The sequence below is a fragment of the Lipophrys pholis genome (assembly GCF_963383615.2).
Source record: "Lipophrys pholis genome assembly, chromosome: 5".
Classification (NCBI taxonomy): Eukaryota; Metazoa; Chordata; class Actinopteri; order Blenniiformes; family Blenniidae; genus Lipophrys; species Lipophrys pholis.
In genome coordinates, this window is record NC_137628.1 from 25532519 (window position 1) to 25554188 (window position 21670).

Here is a 21670-nt window from a genome sequence, read left to right on the forward strand (position 1 = left end):
CCTCCTCTTTCACTCCCTGTAGCCAACATGGCAGTCGGCAAGAATAAGAGGCTGACCAAAGGCGGCAAAAAAGGTGCCAAAAAGAAGATGTAAGTAGAAAATTAACACATCGCGAATCGAGGCACAATTAGACGTCTCCAGTGGTCTTACTTTAGCGTCCGAAAAGTGAAGGATGAAACCGATATTGAATAGATGTAAGGGAGGCCAATGCTCGTCGCCTCCGTCGCCGGCCCCTATGGCGCTGGGAGCTTCTACCACGCCGTGTTCTTTTACTCTGTTATTACTGTTTTGTAAGTACTGCTGAAGCTGGAGCAACCACACGTGTGGAACACAAAGCTTTTTTCGCGGTGTGTAAAAAGAATGGAGAGCTTTCAGAGTCACGGCGAGCAACTCAATAAGCGTAAAGGCTACCAAATGTTAGCATGTAGCCGAGCTTACCTTGCAACATGGACGAGAGATCGTGCAGCAAAGCTTTTAAACTACCGTGGTTACAGTAGCAAGTAAACCATGAGTTATGTGGCGTGTTTGCTCCCATTGTACACAACGCTGTCCCCATGGTTGATAATGTGACTCTTCTGTCATAGTTATTAATCTGAGCTGTTTTAGCCGATTAGCTGGTTGTAGGACAGAAAGGTGTTCTATCTAATGCGCTTCACGTCCCTCACAGTTCTGATTCGTCTGTCATGTTTTAATGTTGGTTATTTTCCTGCAGTGTCGACCCCTTTTCCAAGAAGGACTGGTATGATGTCAAGGCACCAGCCATGTTCAACATCCGCAATCTTGGCAAGACCTTGGTCACCAGGACTCAGGGAACCAGTAAGTTTGCTTTTGAATATAGGTGTGTGTGTGTGTGTGTGTGTGTGTGTGTGTGTGTGTGTGAGCTCAGGAGACAATGTTTAAGGAAGAATTGTTTTACTAAGATGGACGAATAAATGAGGCGCTGCATGGTGAAGTCTGATCGATGCGTTTTATGAATTGGCACAAATAATTGCTTTTGACGAGATTTAACATGGTGTCTCTGCTACTTATACTTTCTCCATCTATACAAATTTCTGGTTGCCTAAGAGAGCTGTTGTGTTTTTTTTCTTCTAACTTTTGCAAACCTTTCACCACTGCTCAGGAATCGCCTCCGACGGTCTGAAGGGACGCGTGTTTGAAGTGAGCCTCGCTGACCTGCAGAACGACGAGGTTGCTTTCCGCAAGTTCAAGCTCATCACCGAGGACGTCCAGGGAAAGAACTGTCTCACCAACTTCCACGGCATGGACCTGACGCGCGACAAGATGTGCTCCATGGTCAAGAAGTGGCAGGTAATGATACTCCGTCGGTGTCATTATGCTTAGATTGTTTTTTGTTTTTTTAATTTTGACAGAGCAAAATTATATCTTAATATTAAACATCCTTTATTTAAACATTAATAGAGCATAAATACACCCAAAACATTAGGCGTTGTAGTACATGTGATGTCTTGTGACTGGATGTGCAGTGGTTTAATGATGGAATAGGAAAACATTCAAAGTTTTTATTTCATGTACTTGTCTCGCGTGGTTGTCGCCACTTGCCCAAAACGGGTACTGATCACTTTAATGCAGTCGATTAGCGATTACAGAATAGGACCTGTGTGGACGATGCTTGTTGCTGGGATGGACTGTTTCTGTGAAGCATCAGCAGTGGTCGTCCTTTAAACCAGTACTTTACATGTGATGTCTCAAACACCATGTATTTTGAATTTGATGCTGCTGTTAGTGGTTCAGCTGCAGTAGAATCGAGTAGCAACAGGCTTCGAAACGCCAGCAGGGAGCTTAGATTCCACTTTGGTGCTTCATAAATGAAACTAGAGGATGTTTTTGTAACTGAGCCAAATGATTGGATACAGACGGGGCTCATTTGTTTAGTTTGATACTCCATTGGCTCATTTGTAAACAAAGCTTTGTAAAGCTGTCTGTATGTTGTACTTGTGTGGTTTTTGAAAAATATTGTCTTGAACTCTGAAGCTTGATTTCGGCATGGTCATGTTCCGATATATTGGCAGTCTAGCATTGTAGTTTGTCTTTGCACAACTTTATAGACATCTAGAAATAGATTGACATTGGAGTTTAAGTATAAAAAGACATACAAGAGGCTGATTGAGTTGGTTGAGCAAATGGTGATTTTGAAATAAATGGTTGGATTTAAAGCCGTTTCCTGAAAGACTAACCAGAATTGTATTGCTCTCTCTATTCAGACAATGATCGAAGCCCATGTGGATGTGAAAACCACCGATGGCTATCTCCTGCGTCTTTTCTGCGTGGGCTTCACAAAGAAGCGCACCAACCAGATCAGGAAGACCTCGTACGCCCAGCACCAGCAGGTCCGCCAGATCCGCAAGAAGATGATGGAGATCATGACCCGCGAGGTTCAGACCAACGACCTGAAGGAAGTCGTCAACAAGCTGTAAGTGACCCCTCTTGTGTTTTGGCAGCGGGTGAAATCAAACTGTTGCACCAACACTAATCAAATGTATCTGTCTTTCTCCTTTTGTTTTCTTGTGCTGGTCGATGGGAGAGTGTTTGCCATTACGTGTGTATTAATGTGTTGTGTTCTGTTGTATCCCAGGATCCCCGACAGTGTTGGCAAGGACATCGAAAAGGCCTGCCAGTCCATCTATCCTCTACACGACGTCTACGTTCGCAAGGTCAAGATGCTTAAGAAGCCCAAGTTCGAGTGTAAGTAGCACGCTGCACTATCAGACTATGGGGGAGGGCTCGTCTACTCTGGAGGCGCATGTTGACGGTGTTTCGGTCCCATGTGATCTCCTGATAACCTTTTAGATCACCTGATGTTCCGAACATGCAGTCGTGAGTGATGCTGTGAAGGGGTTTCCAGACGTTTGATCAATTATTCAATGTTGAAGTGTTTTATTCTGTGTTGCAGTGGGCAAACTGATGGAGCTCCACGGGGAGGGTGGTGCCGGCGGTGCTGCCAAAGCATCCGGTGACGACACTGGCGCAAAGGTGGAGAGGGCTGATGGCTACGAGCCCCCAATCCAGGAGACCGTCTAGAAAAACCCTGACAGATTTAATAAAAAATGTAAATGACCAACAAACTAGTTCTTTTCTTTGTATGTCAGTAATAGAACTATCACATTTTATACACTTGAAGTTTAATAAGTTGCAAGCATATCAATCTACTTTCTGGTGTCTGCATGGTTCTTATTCCTATCGTTGGCACTACACTATAGAAAGTCGTGATTACAGTTTACCGAAAATGTGAATTCAAGACAAATTCTATTTAGGTCATTTTATACAATAGTTCCATTTTCATTAATCCCTCCTGTATTCGCCTGAAGCACTTTCAGATCAGGTTAATATGTAATCAGTGACCCAGGTTAAATGACACTAAAAGTTGGTATCGTTCAACTTTGTTTTTGTCCCTTATGTATCCCAATAGGAATATAATGCAAAGTTCTCATACTGTGACATTTTATAATAAAAAAAATTCAAGCGGAAATTAGAATATTTTCCCCATTTCATAAAACAAGTCAAAATGTATACAACCTTGTTTTTGTGGTCAAGTTGTCGTTAAAAGGTGAATATGCCATCCACCACTAGATGGCGCACTTACATTTTGTAAATCGAAACTGTTTCAAGTGGTCAATCAAAATCAAGTGAACTGCCATAGTCAACCATCTTTAATATTTACATATAGCAAAGGAATTCATATAAACTTAAAGCTGCTGAAAACTAATGTTACACCAGAGACAAAATACTGCAATCCATTCAGAGGCACGTGGGTGTAGAGCTTGGATTTCTGAAACTGTCCTCAGATCTCAGTTTCACTCAGTCATGCGACCGTCTTCATTGCCGATGGAATGAAGGTCCTACACCAGCATTTGTACGTAGTTTTTAGGGACCAAGGCCCGTTTTCCTTTCAAATCTCCCAAATACCATTCATCATCCATGGACTCCACATTGGTCACGATATCCCCGACCTGTGAAAGAGGGAAACCAGTGGTCAGGAATGGTCTTGACCTGCTTTTTATTTTTGTATGTATTTAGATTTTTTTCAACCATAGACAAAAAAAAAAAAAAAAAGATACCTTCAGAGTGAGCTCCTCATCACACTCTGATGCGTAGTTGTACAAGGCCCTGGCTCTTCCACCTGCAGTGGCTCCATTCTGCTGGTTATTGGACAACTCCTGGTCTGTTGAGGAAAGCAAACCGTTTTAGACATGAGTATAGGATGGAGCCATTAATTCAATTATATATAGAGTACCAAAGATGACACCTTTACAGAAAACAATTCCACATGAGTAAGTATAAAGGAAAAAGTCCCTTTTAACAGTAAGAAACCTATTAAAGGAATATCTAATCTAATCAATGCTTCATCAAATCTTTTGTCGCCATGAAAATAGACTTAACTTTTCTTGGAGGTCCACTAAACTAACGACACTGGACCATTCAAGTGTTGTACCTGTGTTGGTCTTCACAAAGTTGGTGGGGAACATGCCCTCTCTGCCGTCGAGTCTGCCGTGGCTCCACTCAGCGTCCAAGTGCTGGGTGATGAGGATGCAGTCGCCCTCTCTGAAGGACAGGTCGTTGTCCGACTTCCCGGCGTAGTCGTACTGTGCCACGGCCCACTCCACGCCGGACTGGAGCTCCTGCAGAGCGAGAAGAAACGTCTGGGTTTAACGACGGGGCCCCGTGGCGTTCACTCCATGGGGAAATTATCTCTCTTTACACAGCTTAGATTACACAGCCGACATTGTCTGTACTGATGGAGCGTGGTTACCTGAACAGGTCTGGCGACCTCGGGGTGTGCACTGGGAGCAGCCGCAACCATGCCTGTGAAAAGGCACATGACGGTCAATTAAAAATCAAGGCTCACAAAACTGCCACAGCGATGAATGGATGTTAGAAGGATTGTTTTGATATAAGGGAATAAATCAAAATAAATTTTAGCTTTACAAACAATAAAGTCACACACTTATGTACATGTTTTATAAATATGACGTAGCTAAATTAAGGAATGGAGGGAGTTGGGGCGTGAATCTGAACTGATGACCTCTAATTTGCGTTTCTCGACTCCTGTCTGTGGGCAGAACCTGGGTAAACAATTACTTAATTAAACTAAACACAGCGCTAAACTCATGACGCGCTCAGGGAAAGGTCTGTGGCATGTCACGGAACTCAAACTCGCACAGCTTCTACACAATTAATGCTTTGGCTCATACCAAGTAGAGATTTTTTAAACGTTTTTCATATTAGAAATGTTATTAGGCAATAAAAAGCATAACTCTATATATACATAACTTTATATATGCTTTGTAACTGTTACATTCGGCTTAATCTAAAAATGCATTGAATCAGTATTGAATGAATTAATGTATAACCCCTTCAGCGTGTTCAACAGACTGACACACTAACATTTGTGTAGTATAGTAAGTTTACTACAGAGTAAATATTAGAATAGCTGGGAGGTTGGGGAGGATCTTACCCGGCAGAGCGATCCTGTTGGGCTGCTGCCGCTGCTGACTTGGCGGTGGAGGCAGATCTTCAATAATCTCCACAAAGTTCAGGGGAAAGATGCCGACGACGCTGCCAATCTGTCCCCGAGCCCAGTCCTCTCCCATGTACTCCTTCAGCTGGATCACGTCCCCCTCGGAAAATGACAGCTCGTCACTGTGCTCCCCTTCAAAGTCAAACCTGGCTGAGCACCTCGGACCACTGGAAGAAATTCAAACGTTCAAGTTGGATCATTGAATACAATTTTGAAGGATGAAAACTCAGGTTTGATGTTGCGAGTTGGGCACCTGACTGGAGCAGGTATTGGTCTTGGTTTTCTTTCAGGGAGGCCTCTGGGCGAATTTGACTGATGGTAAAAAATAAAATGTTTATTATCCATTGTTTAGAAGTTTACTTTCATTGAGCTGCGTGTCACTAAAAAGCTGACTGATGCACGGAAACTTACCAAGACTTTGACATAATTGATGGGAAAGAAACCAGCAGATCCCCTGCAGGTGCCTTTGTACCACTGACTGTCCACCTGCTCCACCTTGGTCACAACATCTCCTGCCCGCAGAGCCAACTCTCCAGGACCCTCTGCGTGAAGAGCAAACACTTTAGCTCCACACAAAGGCAAGAAATTACATTATTTGATAAACTATTCCTCAAATACCACAAATGGCCGTGTCACTGTAATTTCAGACTCATTAAATTCCATGCTTTATTCGTTTTGAAGGATTTCCTCAAGAAAATAAGAGTGAATACATGTTGTCTCCCTACTAATGGGAAACAATTTCCTATCCCTCCGCACCAAATACTCACAGTGGACTTCTGACCACTGATATTGGACAAGCTCTTCCTGGAGTCAATGTGGCATTTTGATTAATGGATCTATTGGCTTATTTGGTATTATTGTGCAACCACAGTGCTCTCTGACTTGAAGATTACCAGGAAAGAAGTCATGCAAAGCTTCCACCTTCAATTCGCCTCCACTCGAAGCAGCCGCACCAGCATCCTGGAGAGAAACCGCAAAACCAGGAGATGTAGAATTACTTTTCAGGCGAAAACCAGGACGCAATATCGTTTAAGACTCCGACATCAAGGACAAGCTTTCACTTAGAAACAGAGGATGTGTTACCTGCGGTGGCGCCATATCCAGCGGAGTTATGACCTTCATGCGAGACTTGTGGACTCTACCTCTCGTTTCCCCAACTTGGCAGTCAAAGTGGTCGTGGTCAGTCTCATCCAGCAGCAGAAGCACATTATTCTTCTGTTAAAAGCATCATATGCCATGATTTTAGTCATTTTTGTGGGACTGTGGCTTAAAGTCAATGTAATGTGTAAAGCACATTGTTACTGCATGAAAAGTGCTTGAAAAAGTAAAGACTGATACATTGACTGAAAGTCTTTCAAATATACTGTTGTCAAAAAAAACCCAATGTATTTTCATAAAAAGGCATGAGATCAACTAGTACCTGAAATGAGAGTTCTCCAGTATTACTTCCATTGTAGTCAAAGGATGCGATCCCATGGGGAAGCTGAAGCTGGTGGAACAAGCAAACATTCATAAAGATTCATGAATCAGCTTTAGAGTCCGTTCCAGCCGGCATGTGCAGCAGTGGGATCGCTCTCACAGTGTATTTGTTGTAGAGACGGTGGCCCGGGTTGGGCCTCGGAGGCAAGACGGGTCCTTTCATATGGGACCTCTGCACCTGGGGCGCAGGTGAAGTCTCCCATGGTGCTGACTGAGATCGACCTATGGCATGAATGCCTGGAGCCCGGGGTCTCCCAGGCCCTGCTTTGGCAGGAGGTGGATGAATTGGAGGAGGTTTCTTCACGGTGTGTCTCCTGAAATGCAACAGTTGGGGGAAAATTATCTTCACAAAATCCAAAAATAATGAAATGTTTAATCATACTTATTGTCTTTTTCTTTTACTCACCGGGGTGGTAACGACGGTTGTGTTCCAAAACTAGATGTGGTGTCCTAAAGAAATAGTTCAGAGCTGCATTTCTCTCAGTGGTTAAAACAGATACAGTGCGACTGTGCAGCAGTGGAAACCAGAGGAAGCGTGAAACAACGCAGAGCATTCAGACAAGGATAACCTGAGCTCAGTAGCAGGCAGTGCATTTACAAGGCTACAAGAGTCCCTTTGTTTTGGAAAGAAGATATGATGCAGGTAAGCTGTACAATTAACAGACAAGACGAAGCTGATTTAGACATTTAGCAAGATGAGCCGCCATGTAGTGATGAAACAATGCTTAAGTCTCATTTTAGTGAGGTACCGACTTTGATTGAAATTTTAAATGAATTACATTGTTTTGGAAGAAATAAATGTCCTTTATGATGTATTTTCCTTGTCATACAGCACTTTTTACTCAAAAAAATGCCCATGGCTTTTCTGTGTAGGACTGATTTGAGATTCATTCCTGCACTGTAATGGAAATCCTACCTGGAAGGAAAGACTTTGTCTGTGGTTCACCAGAGAGCCCACAGGCCTCTGAGAAGGCAGGGGAGGAGGATTGTCCTGAAAGTCACTCGATACTGAGGAAAGATGACACCACAGAACACTAAAAAAAACAACAACTAATGCTCACTTTCAGTCTGGGACAACATATGTGAGCAGCCTACAAATGATGAAACTCAATTCCATATATAATGAACATTGGCATGACTAATAAAAACATCCCACCACAGTCAACACTGGACTTACTTGAACCAGTTCTGCTGGGAACTCTGATGGTGGTTGGCCTTTTGGTGATACTTCCTCGAGAGAAAGGAGCTCCCTTGCTCTCCTCACTCCGCTGAGATTGGAAAGTTGCCTGAACTGAACAAAGACACACACACACATGTCGTCTAGCTGTATTACATCCAGTGGAATTCAGATCAGGAGAGGGTCAAACTTCAGTCAATACACCTTTATGTTCATAATACTGCACAAACTGCTGTACATGTTCCCCCCCCATTTTTAGAATTTTTTTTATACTTTATTGATCCCTCTTGGGGAAATTATTACTCGGAATTGAACCTATCCTATTCTTAGGAGCAGTGGGCTGCCACAGTACGGTTCCCAGGAAACTGCTAGGGGGTCACGGGCCCACAGTGGTGACTTTTCAACAGTCAGACATATGGTCCTACTTCTTTAAGTAATCTGAAAAACCAGCAGTAAAATAAAGACAATAAAAAGGATAATATTTAAAATCCATATTAAAAAAGTTTGTTGACTTGACTTGCATTATGTTGGAAAGATGACTCACTTTGGGTTTTTATCTCACCTTTCGGAATAACTTAAATGGACCATAAAATCCACAGTGATAAGGACTGTGTTCCAGTGGCCTCTATTTTGGCCTGTGCTACACCCAGAGGAACAAGTGAAAAAAATATTCAAACACTTTGATATGTTTTAATATATATAATATATATAGGCATCATGCAGCATGAAGAGAAACAGTGCAGCAAATATAATTTCAGATCTCTGGATGAAACAGAAAATGATAGAGGACAAACTAGTTTTTATGTGACTGTATTCGAGGCATTAACTTGTCTATTAAATGAAAAATACATGATTTGTTCAGAATTGTAGGAAAATATTCACTAAAAGGGAACTTTTTTCACAATGCACTGACAGAAAGAGATAAGCGCCATTCTCATTTATCATAGGTCATTATGTTTTTTTGGTTTTTTTAACTGGTCTGGCACACCCAGGGTGGCCTGTGAACTTAAATGAGTTTGACACCCCTGGACTAAAGGCACAAACAAGACGCGAAGTTAGTAATCCAGAAGAACATGAAATAACACCATGAAGTCAGTAACCTGATTTGGCCTCATGTAGGCCACTGTTTGTAGCTCAATTAATAAAGTACACCTATGAAAACAAAAGAAACATTTTCTATTCACAGCAAACAAAGAATCTACATGCTTACATAATGTTCTTGTTGTGCTTAAAATATTTTTTTTCAAGTGTTGGACAAAGGCCTATTTTGAGTCATCACTACACTTTGTTCTGACAAGGATTTATGTTGTGGGTACACACTGCTAACCCGCATAAATCCCCTCCCCCCCCCAAAAAAAACACTATATGATTTGAAATAATGATTCAACTTACTTGGCGGACTATCCACAAGCTCGTTCCCTCTGAGGGCGGCGGCTGAGTTGTGGTTGTTTATATTCAGGTTGGGTCTTAGCGGCTCCTTCACTGGTTTGGCTGGGGGTGAAGGTTGAAAAGACTGCGCGTCGTCCTCATCGATGGTGTTGGCCCTGGTCAGCACGGGGCGACGGGACCCGGAGGGGCCGGCTCCCTTGCTGTGTAAACTCTCTAGCTCCTCCTTTATTGAGAATCCGCTGGGTTTCTTTGGGGGTTGGAGTCTGGGGACTGATGCGGAGTCTTGTTGAGCGTCTGGTATGTTCTGATTGTTGTGATTGATTTCATCTTCACTTTGGGTAAACTGAGGTTTGAGAGCTACAGAAGGCTTGGCGGACACTGGCGGTTTGCTGACGCCCATCCTGGGGCGAGGTTGTGGCTTGATGACCTCGTACACATGCTCTTCCCCTGCCTGGCTCTCGAAGGCCTGGATCCTGGCCTGGATGTTACGTTGACTATTGTTGTTGTTCATTTCGCTGGCAGCATCCTCAGCCTGTGGATCGATAATGTCACTGCTCTCCTTGCCCCCAGTCTCTGCACCAAAAACTTCCAGCAACTCCTCTAAATACTTATTTGAGGAAACCTCCTGTGCATCAGACTGAATATCGTCACAGCTTCCACTGAGCTTGACCAGAACTTTGGCCTCCTCTTTGATTATCTGCTTCTGTGGTTTAGTACGAGGACGTGGAATCGGATGTGGACTGCACTCTGAGTTCAAAGCAGAGGCAGTAGATTCAGCACTGGCAATAGCGAAAAGAAGTGACTCTGTTGGTGTGTCCCAGTGTACAGTGACAGATCTAGTGGATGTGTGTGTGGAGCCTTCCTTTACGATCTGCGTCACATTGCAATTAGAGTCATTTTCATTCTTAGTGTTTGGTAGCCCTGTAGCATCTGCTGAAACCTTTCCAACTGAATCAGTTGCTTGTTTTCTGTCGGGAAGTTTGGGAACAGAAGGCCTTGGTGGTTTTTGTGGTTTTTTACCTGAAAAAAACAAAAAAAACAACAGAATACGAAATCTTTATTGATAAGCGCATTAACAGAAGGAAATACCCAATGAAAAGGTGCCTCACCGGCAGCGGTTTTCTCAGTTAAAGGTGTAGCTGCAGTGCATTGTGGGACTGCGGGGGCAGCGTCCTCCCTCACAGGTTCTGTCTGTGTGCCGCTGGTGGTGCAGGCGGTCCGACGGGGAGCTGCAGTCGGCCTGACAGTGTGTCCCTCCTCTGTCTTCTCTTTAATCACCTGATCGTAGGTCGGTGGGTGCTGACACACACACACACACACACACACACACACACACACACACACACACACACACACACACACACACACACACACACACACACACACACACACACACACACACACACACACACACACACACACACACACACACACACACACACACACACACACACACACACACACACACACACACACACACACACACACACACACACACACACACACACACACACACACACACACACACACACACACACACACACACACACACACACACACACACTTTCCTATTTTATATTTGTCTGCTGTACAAGTGAGGTGAAACTACTTTAGTAAGAGCTCCGTGGTGTATGTAAATGAAGTGCTATAACTATTATTATTGTGAGGTCCTCAGTGTTTATCTCACGAGTCTGAGTTGTAGACCAGCCTGACTGAGGAAGAGGAGGAGGAAAAACCACTGAAGATCCCAAGAAGCAGTTATTACTGACCAGAGGCTCTGCTGAGACGATGGTGATCTCCGGTCGTCTGAAGGACAAACAGGATAAAAGAGAGACACCTGAGATATAACCAAAGAAGTCTACCACCAAGAGAATTATATTTACAATACTTTGTTTTTCTCATTCATGCTGGCGGTGAGACGAATAATAGTTAAAATGTAAACATGAACAGGAATTCATGGAAAGGTGTTATACATTACCTTCGGTCTCTCGTATTGTCACTCTGAGAGTTTCCCTTAGCTAGAAAGAGAAAAAAATATGTCAATCTTCAGTATTTAAGACAAGCGATACTCAACCTCCAGTTCTCAGAGCAATACTTCTTCTCTGTATTTATTTAATTTCTTTGTAAAGCACTGAATTGCCCTGTGTTTGAATGGTGCTCCATAAATAAATTTGCCTTGCTATGTATATATGTCTTTTTTATCATCTGTTTAGGCTGCAACAGCAAGTGTGGAAAATCCTCAGATTAATCCAAAATGGACAGAATTGTAAGAAATGTGCTTAAGTATCAACTTTGCTAATTTTGCTGTCATGAGCTTAACGTTGTGAAATGGTCGTTTGTTACCTACCAGTGTTTTGTGAAAATGCAGCAAAAAAAAGGAAAAAGTGATCTACTTGTGGCTTGTGACCACCGGCGCACAATATTGGTTAAAAGTACTAAAACAAAATTGAACCACTGAAGCTCTGCTGACATACAAAGCCCTTACATGATCTAGAACAATGTTCCAAAACTTACTTCGTTTGATAGCAGCTCGTATAGAGGACAAAGGCCCTTGACTGAAAAGAGAGCAGAGCACAAAGCAAGGCCTGATTAACGCTGACTGTAATATAATCAGAAGGATCAGGATAGAAGAAAAGCAGAGGAAGTGTCGAGCAAAGAGTCAGAGATTATTTAAATTGAATATTGTTGATGAAGTGTAGAATCGCAGATAGAATTGGTTTGGCTAAAGAAGTAGTAAGAATCACTGATCAATAGAATATTTGTTTATGATCCTACACAAGTATAATACATAAATCATTAAAAAAAAAAACATAGAGGTTAAAATAAGAACCATCACAAGTTTAGATACATTTAAAAATATAAAAAAAAAAAAAGAAAATTGATGTTATTGTAAAATGTGACAAGTTTTAAGGCTTAAATGAACAAGAGCAGAATCTCAGGAAATCATTCCAGCTCCGCTCTTAAGCCGTAATCACCCGTTTGTTTAAAATTCACCTACCTTACAAAAACATCTCTTACACGACCATGTTTTGATAAAGTTTCACACCCTTCAGCTTTTTATCCCTTTATGCCAAAGATGCCTTTGTAATCCCTTTTTAATATCCTTGTTGTCTTTGTGCTCGTCGTGATGCAAATCGTGCAGATTAAACTAACGTGATTCTCTGGTGAGTTTCCACCGAAGCTCCAGAAAAGTCCCCTGATAGAGGCGGGCTCATTACTCTGCTCATTAACACCTGAATGCAGCAAAGTGTCTTTGGGGGAAAAAAAATAAAAGCAGTGATCCTCACGCTCCAGCTTTGAGCGCACACTCGATGTAACGGATTAGCTGAGGCATAAACCCAAAGATCTGAAGGCCACAGACACATCGTGTGTCATCCATCAGAATGGCGTCTGCAATTGGCTGCTCAGATCTCGCCTTAATATCTACATACAACAACAGCTGATGAAGAGCAGCGTGTTGTATTTGTCCCTGCTGCTGACCTTCTGTCTGTCACAGAGGCTTCACCGCCACATTGTTTGGTCCATTCACAACATCACCATCAGCAGATCTGAGTTTTAAAGGGACAGCGCCCCGCTCCAGGCATAGATGGACCTGCTGCTGGTTCTCCCACGTCACATACTGACGTTAAAAACTTGAGTTTATACACACCAGGAATGCAAATGTTCTGGCTTCGATCTTCGTCCTGGGTGATCTGTGGAGGAGAACAGAGAGTTGAGATGTGTAAACATGAAGACAAACTATTTTCAAAGATAATGTCAAGATGTATTTTGTCAAACTTGCAAGGAGAGTTACTGGAATCAGAAAATATCCATTTAATAGGATTGTGTTATCATCGGCATATATTTGTTTGTCTGTCTGTATGTCTGTTAGCAAGATTACCTCAAATCTACTGCACGGATTTTGTCGAAATCTTCACCACAGATAGATATTAGGCCATGGGAGATTCCTTTAGGTTTTGGAGGTGATCTGGAAACATTTCTTCCTGTTCTAAGTCCAGGTCAACCTTTGGCAGATGTCAGAAATTTTAGACTCCTCTTGTTTTCTAGTGTAATATCACCTGAGAACTGTCTACAAATTCATGAACATTGTCTTCTCAAAGCAAATGAATCAGGTCAACTGGATTTTATTAGATGTTTTGGAAAACATTTTGTTTTGTTGTATGCTGGCTAGTCTGGGTCAAGGGAACAGTTTGAACTGATAAAGACATCTGATGATAAGATGAGAGGATAAACATCTTTCAAGAAATACCTGATCCAGTTGCTTCCTTTTACAATGTCTTTTTACTCCCCCCCGCATCCAAACTATTCCATGCCTGACTGATGAACATACACATGAATCCAGTGATGCATAAACACAACTCTAAAATCTTTGACGGACAAAAATGTATTGTCTAAATTCCAATCACATTCTAGTGCGCTTTGTTGAATCAATATCTGAATGCAGAAGCCACACTGCTGTGAGTGGAGCAAACCGGGTCTCAAATATCAAAAGTGTTTTAATAGCCATGATTAAAACAATCGAAATAAAATATTAAGGGCAGTAGATAATATTAAAACCAGGAGGTTGATTCAAAGCAAGGGCATAAAGGTATGTTTTGAGCTGTGCTTGAACTGTCTCAAGATGAAAACAAAATGCTGCTTCACCTTACTTTCTTATATCTTATCTTTAATATGTTGGGCAGAGCAGCTCCAGACGACATGAAAGTATAGTGAGGAATGTATTCAGACAAGCTTCCGGAGAGGTTTGAACGTGTTAAGTTCATCTAATGCTTCAAAAAGTAAATATAAGATAAAAAAAAAAATTTTAAATCCTGACATCTACAGACAATAAGAGAGATATTAAAACTGGAAAAATGTCCCCTCTCATATTTGATTTTGACTTGAGTTGAAGCATTTTGCACCAGTTCCAACATATCAATGCATTCTTTTTTAGCAACCAGTACATTGTGATAGTCTAAACAAGAAAAGAAAAACTCAACCTTCAGCATTTAAAAATGTCAAATTCTAGCAGCATTTCTCTGATAGAACATAATGATCTTAACAACATATGTGGCGTAATGTTTTTGAACGGAGTAAAGAGACAAGGGTTTTTCGCATTTGCAGTTTTGATTCAACTTTTTTTCTTTTACATTCTTGACTCGTTTGAGCATCCCAAGTCTTCAAAACCAGAGTGAATGTAAACTGTAACAAGCAGAATGTGAAAATTACTGGAAAAACAAACACTGAGAAGTGGAAATAGTACTAAACTCACTGCTGACAAGCATCATATAACTTGTCTTATTGAACCATCGTCTACACTCTGAACCATTTTGTACAACTTCCCCGGTGAAACACCATGCACACACAAGGACAACATGCACAGAAAGGCCTTCAAACCCAGAATCGAACCAGAGGTATTCTGAGGTGAGAAACACTAACCACTAAATCACCGTGCTCATGGCACATGCACAAACTCACACATCAAACAAAACTCTCTGACTTTATGTCTGGACTGTATATACTGGAAATACAACAGGCCAAACCCTAACAAACACCATCAGCTGTCCAATCCTGATAAACCAGTTACTCATAGTTAGGCCGTGTCAGTGTTCTCACAGCTCACATTTGAAAACAAGCTTTTCTGTACCCATGAAAATCTCCCTTATTAACATGTCATCGTTCCCTTATTTTATGAACGTTCATTTAAATAATCCTCACATTCAGAGAAGGAAGGCAGAGCTGGGTAATACGTTGATGAAGAGCACAACGCAAGCCGTCTTGAGCAGCTGTGAGAAGCTGGGAAGTGAAGTCAACTGACGGTTTGTGTTGTTAATCTGAGACCTTAACACCCAATATGAACAAACCGGGTTATAGGTTTAGTTTGCTGATTTGCTATTTCCTGTATGTGCTGGCGAATGAGGTCATTTATCGTTCTGAGGCGGACAGCTTAGGTGTTTATGCCTCCAGCCTGAAAACAATGGCCTCGTTGGCGGGCCGATCCACCTGCCGTACCTCTTAGTTGTTATCTCATGCAGCCACATTTCTGCCGCCTTCAGTTACACGTTAACTGCACTTGAGAACAAGGTTCGTCCGCACGTACACTCACCAAGAATTTTCTTTTTTCACCACGACTCTGTTATACTTTAATCAATTCTTTGTCAACATAATAGCATAATTATCTGTGGTGTTAACTGTGAAATAATTTAAAAAAAAAAAAAACAAGTGTTAATAAGAGTCCCTACCTTTGAGGAATCAGAGGAATAAAGATAAAACCTTCAGCATGAAAACCATCAAAGTCTTTGACTCCTGGATCATTGAATCCCAGACTGAGCTTGACAAGGAACCTGAAGCCGGCAGGCACACACCCACAGACAACACAGGAGAGAGGGCCGGCCCTATAATGTGTCACTGCCCCTGTGTTAACTCGGCCAATCTCATGAACTGGAATGTCGTCGTTCAGGAAGTTGAAGGCCGCACACTGCATCATCGTTGTCTCTCTGCTGGGAAAGTGAGATGCGACAGGAATATCCACATTGCAGGAAAGACACACTTCTTTATACTGTAATTACATATCAAAAGAAGTCATGAACCACGCCTGCCCCAATCTTCATATTGTACATATAACCCGGTCTCTGCCGGGTTAATACTTTGCCAGAAAAATGTAGATACTGGAAGAAAATGCAAGCTAAAATAAATAATCATAGCACAAGAATTTCATCCATCACCAGTCCAGCCATCTCCTATATCTGCTCTTATATCGGCCATGACTGATCCCAGTTGGTTCACTATCCCAGAGAGTAACAAGCTCACAGACACATAAATCTTTAAAGTTATTTATCAATCGAACCTAAGTGGTCCAGACTGGGATAAAGTTGAAATACAAAATAAAACAAAACAAAACAAACCGCGCTCACTCACGGGGTGAACCTGTAAACTCCACACAGAAAGGCCCCGAGCTACTCCAACTGTTTTATTCACCGTGAGGCGTGAGTGCTTCCCGTGATCCACACTACTGCTTGAATGATTTTGAAAAACAACTTTGTAGACATTAAAATCCATAGAAGGACAGCTTTTTGTTCAATTTGTACTATTTTTTGTGTTCCTTTTTAAAAAGAAATATGTTTCATTCGAAGGCATTACAAACGTCCAAACACCGTACCAAAAGGAATGGTTTCACGTTGATGGCTTCCAGAGAACGCCGCCCACAAACACTTTCATTTCGATCCCAGAACAGTAAAGATGTTTCTGTGACACCGGGAAAGTCAACACACAAACTCTGTCTCTCTCTCTCTCTCTCTCCGCTGCCGCAGTCAGCAGGGATAGTTTCCCCTTCACAGTCGCGCTCTCGCTCGAACACATGCTGACATTACTCAGCAACAGTCACAGAGCAGCTGGTGAAACTGGCAACAAAAGGCGCAGCAGCAGCGTGTCACATTACAACCAACCACAAGTCCACACGAGTCAGGAGCCTGATTCTTTTCTGAATCAGAGAAAAGTTTGAGATGAGGGATTTGACCTTGCTGTTTATTTTCCCCGCTAGAATGAATAAAAACATCATTTCTAAACGAGGATTTTCAGAGTGTGGAAGAATCACATCGCAGACCAACTTTCATGTCGCACTTGATTTGTCTCACACAAAGTAGTCATTTTTGCTTGAATGCTGATTTAGTTTTCACATTATAGTTAATGACTGATGGATCGAAAGGCAATAAAAATCCAAACTCTTCTCCTTGCCAGTGAATCCTGACATATAGCCTGCAACTGTTGTAACTGTTAGACATATGGTGTTGCAATAAAGCTTGATAATAATCTTGATTTGTCTGTATTATAAATAAATTGAATTTGTATTTGAAATATGTCCTTTAATATAATAATTGCTAATTTGAGGTTCCACTTTCTTTCATGACTCCTCAAAAATTAAAAGGAAACAATCACAGATTTTTGATCTCCACCAAGGGACATCAGTCCATGGACACAGGGAAATGACATACATTCCAAATCCAGATCAACTGGCTTTATTCATTTATTTAGTTTGGTGATGAGGTGATTTTATATTTCATAATTTGAAAGAACACCAGATAAGCATCACCACAAACAATTTAATGTGTTCTTCCTTTGATCAAAATCCACCTGTGTACCAATATTTATGAAGATTCACTCATTTGTGTTTGAGATATCTTGTTAACAGATTTCATAACATCCCTGGCGGAGGAAAATATCATGCTGGGAAATGGCATGATATACCCACAGAACCCCCCCCCCCCCCCCCCCCGCCCCCGTGTGGGCCTGTCCAACACTTTTAAAACTACCATCAAAAAGGAAAATGCCAGTTAGACGATGAATAAAGATACTAGTTCAAGTATCGACTTTCTTCTCAAAAACTCACTCACTGGGAAAATAGGTAATTCTCCCTAACCTTCAGTTTTTTTGGTTTTATTTTTGTCAGCCCTCTAATTTGCTCTGGCTCACTCAGTTTGAAAGGCACTCATCCAAAACATGCTGGGGCTTTCATCGGAAAAAAGGGCTTGACCTGAGTCAAAATGAAATCATCAAGGTGTGACTTGTGGTAAATCCCAGAAAACCCTTTTCTAGTAAACTACAGGCCAGTCAAAACAGATTTAGCTTCAATTGGAAAAACAGGCCAGTTGAAAGTTGCCAGATTACAGAGACACGGCTGAATAACACAAAGTCAGCAGCTGGTCTGGACCTTTAGTCAGAGAAGATTAGACGTTGTCAATGCAGGGGGGTGATTCACAGTGGAAAGGCCCTCCATAGATTTTGAAGTGGATCCAAGTATCTCCTATTATTATTTTTTTGCGTGAAAGGATTGGAAATGGTATCAAGTTTGGGCAACAGCTCGTTCATGACACAGCAACTTGTCTGCTCAGACACTGACAGGAATTCCTGCACAGACAGCTGGTAGGGGTCAGGGTGTGGTGGGGGTCTGAGCAGGCACACTGATGGCAGATGGGTCGGGCTCAGCACAGGGGACCCAAGAATAAAGTTCTTTGCACACAGGTGTCACAAAAGAAATCTTTCTATTTAAGACGTGGGATTTCCCACTGCATAGCCTGAAAGCTACGTATGAAGTGGCAGGGTTTCTACTGGCTAAAACTGAAAGTGATTATATCACTCTTTATTACAAACAAAACAAACTGGCATTGCATCATTTCAGCAGACAAATTAAATTGAAGCAACATGCCGTTGTCCTTTTGGTGTTTTTGGAATAAAGTGTGTTGGTTCAATTCCACATAAAAACCAAACACAACAGACTGCACTGCATGTCCTATTTTCCAGTTTACAAAAGTATCAGAGGCATTCCCACACTCATTCATGTCAAATAAATAATCTGACTCATTTAAGGGGTGTAGGTTTGTTCTTTTAATCTATAAATATGTCAGATTGCTCAAATGCAACAGGTTTAAATCAGATTATCCTCTCGGACCAACACTGAGATATCAACCTGTGTGTTATCTCCCTGAACAATTGTGACTTTAAAAGCTTTGGTGAATTTCTAGGCGATGCTTTATTTTTTCTGGTTGTTCCCACCATCACTGTCTGTTATACATCTGTACATCAACTCATCAAATGCTCCTAATGTTGGATATTTCACACTTCAAATCATTATTTTGTTTTCTTATGGTGTGCTGACTAAACAGACAGTTCTCTTCTTTTCCACTGCAAAGCATTTTTACAAATTAATGTCAGAAAAGAGCACAGACCACCTCTCAGCAAAGGTGAATGAGTTGTGCCACATCATTTTAAACTCTGTGTACAAAAGTTTGAAATAATATAGCTGGGAGCCAAGGAGGAACAAAATCTGGCTTTATTCTTCTATTGATCTGCTTTTATAGAAGCAGAGGTGGAGGGATTATTGACTGTTTGTACACAAGTACAAGCACACTCTCCCTTACAGCTGCATTGGCTTTGTTTAATTACTTCTGGTGGACATGATAAGACCTAAGTTGCCAGGGTTCGAATCCATATTGTGGCGTTTGCAAAAGTAGTAATATTTTGCTCTGAAAATGAAGTAGACATCACTCCAACTGGAAATATTGTTGTTTAAAACAAAACAGAGAAGCGACAGGATAGTACTCAACTTGTGAGTAAACTTTTGATGCATTTAAGTGCCGTATTTATTTTAGATTAGATAGATAGATAGATAGATAGATAGATAGATAGATAGATAGATAGATAGATAGATAGATAGATAGATAGATAGATAGATAGATAGATAGATAAATAGATAGATAGATAGATAGATAGAAGCAGAATCGCGATCAAATGGCTTGGATATTGATTTAAATGGATAATTTCGGTTGTAACTTGTGATTTTAAAAGTAGAAATGTGGAATACAAGTAGATTGTGGATTATATTATGTGAAAATAATAACACTGATAGTATTTCTACCGCGGAAACTTTTGAATGAATTTGTGTCCATAACATAAGATGTCCTTGGCTCAACTTTCAAAACAAACGAATAAGCTGGTCACATTTTCACGGGGTGACTGTGAGTCCGACTCTACCTGTTGTCTGGCCCCTGCGGACATGTCTGCGCTCCCCCTGCTCCTCGTCCTCGCGCCGGCACTCTGCCATCAGGGTGGGAAACACTGCAGAAGGGAAAAACTCAAGTTTCTCGCAGCAGTTGGTTGTTTTTTTTTTTTTTTTGTTTGTTTTTTTTGATCTGTCCACGGAGTGGATGGTGAGGTAGAGCCAGCGGCTCCGTCTGATGGAGGTGGTCCCGTGCGCTCTGTGCGTGTGCTCTGCGTACGGGACCCCGGCAGGAGGCAGCGGCCAGCCCGTGCGCACTGCGCAGGAATGTGCTCAGTTACAGTGGGACTGGTCACTGACAACACCGGCAAAAGTTAACTCCTTCATCCAGCTTTTCAATATTTCCATTGTAAATCCGTCAAACGTCTTAAAAGAGGGTTGTGAAAATGACCCGGATCTGTTTGTTTCTTATATACTGTGTTTCCAAACATTGATATAGACGCTATACTGAGGTGCCAAAAAGATGGGGAGGGTAAGAATTAAAGGCTGCCACTGATGCTGTTTTTATTATTTAGATCCTGTTCAAATGAGAATTATTTGCTGGTTTTTTTTCCAAGAAGTTGCCCGTGCAGATGCAACTTTTAGATGAGAAACATTGGAGACGTTGTAGTGTGAAAGCCAGGCCACTAGCAGTCGGTGTAGTTTTGTTTTGAAAACCACGTGCTCAAAGATGTAAACATACAAACTCTTTTTAGGTACAATATAAAACGTTTTTGTTGCATTGAGCAGGATCACATTTCCCATTTTTTCAACTGCTCGAGTTACTTCAATTGCTCGGGGTACATGCTGTTCATATATGTACAATAATACCAAAAATGTATTCTCAGAAAAGTGAAAATGGAACTTTGCCAAAGCATGTGAATGGGTGTGAACGTTTGTGTGTGACTGGGTGAACGTGACTGTAGATAGCAGTGGAAACACACAGCAAGTAAAGCAAAGTTACTATTTTCAATGGGAAAACGCACAAAATAATTAGCAGGGAATCCGATGTATAACTGCATGGCACATTAATATCCCTGAATAGACCTACATTAATATTTATACGCGCCTCTGGCAATCCTAAAAACCCCTGCAGTCTGCTGCTGAAATGCATTACAGTTCTAATACATAACTCCACTGATGTGCCAGTAGATGTCGCTACAGACCTGGACACCATTTGTAGTCTGGTTAAACGAGCTCCAACCTTATCTGATGGGACCAACAAATGATAGGTATTGTAATTTGTATTTGTTAAGGCATGTTTGCTGGTAGTTGCTCGAATTGTAACTTAGTCTAAACATAGACTTCCCCTCTGGGGCGCATAAATTCAAAGTAGTGTCCCTATTTTAAACTCTACTGTGTAATTTCATGGTTGAAATCACAATGATCAAACCCCAGCTGAAGATAGGGTTTGGATGCGGAAATTCTGAAGGTTGAAACCTGATTTGAGTGATGGATTTAATTCAAAACCTCGAAATATAGAAAGAATAAACAGTTTACAGAAAAAAAGTATGCTCTGTATTTTTGTGATGTGGATACTGGATTAGGGTAGAAACAGAAATATTGAAGACACTTGGGA

The 21670-nt window shown here is 41.6% G+C and overlaps 2 protein-coding genes across 7 annotated transcripts; one reads left to right on the forward strand and one right to left on the reverse strand.

The window, feature by feature from the left end:
* On the forward strand, positions 1-3083 carry rps3a (ribosomal protein S3A). Its single transcript, XM_080463159.1, has 6 exons — positions 1-89; positions 713-816; positions 1121-1308; positions 2223-2431; positions 2594-2703; positions 2912-3083. The coding sequence occupies exons 1-6, from the start codon at positions 28-30 to the stop codon at positions 3037-3039; spliced, it is 801 nt and encodes a 266-aa protein (XP_080319285.1). The 5' UTR covers positions 1-27; the 3' UTR covers positions 3040-3083.
* A 570-nt stretch (positions 3084-3653) lies between these two features.
* Positions 3654-20321, reverse strand: sh3d19 (SH3 domain containing 19). Of its 6 annotated transcripts, XM_080463156.1 has the most exons (22): positions 15803-15945; positions 13462-13585; positions 13231-13273; positions 12096-12136; positions 11560-11599; positions 11351-11387; positions 10691-10880; positions 9585-10601; positions 8193-8306; positions 7932-8023; positions 7422-7465; positions 7116-7329; positions 6957-7025; positions 6620-6751; positions 6430-6496; positions 5948-6078; positions 5790-5848; positions 5474-5703; positions 4769-4821; positions 4451-4637; positions 4077-4180; positions 3654-3968 (listed from the first exon to the last, which is right to left on the reverse strand). In XM_080463156.1, the coding sequence occupies exons 8-22, from the start codon at positions 10090-10092 to the stop codon at positions 3858-3860; spliced, it is 2115 nt and encodes a 704-aa protein (XP_080319282.1). In that variant the 5' UTR covers positions 10093-10601; positions 10691-10880; positions 11351-11387; positions 11560-11599; positions 12096-12136; positions 13231-13273; positions 13462-13585; positions 15803-15945; the 3' UTR covers positions 3654-3857. The 6 variants fall into 6 exon arrangements, with proteins under 6 accessions (XP_080319282.1, XP_080319279.1, XP_080319280.1 ...); XM_080463153.1 differs by lacking the exons at positions 13462-13585; positions 15803-15945 and adding an exon at positions 20088-20321 and having other exon boundaries at positions 11269-11387; XM_080463154.1 differs by lacking the exons at positions 13462-13585; positions 15803-15945 and adding an exon at positions 20088-20320.
* Between the last annotated feature and the right edge of the window lie 1349 nt (positions 20322-21670).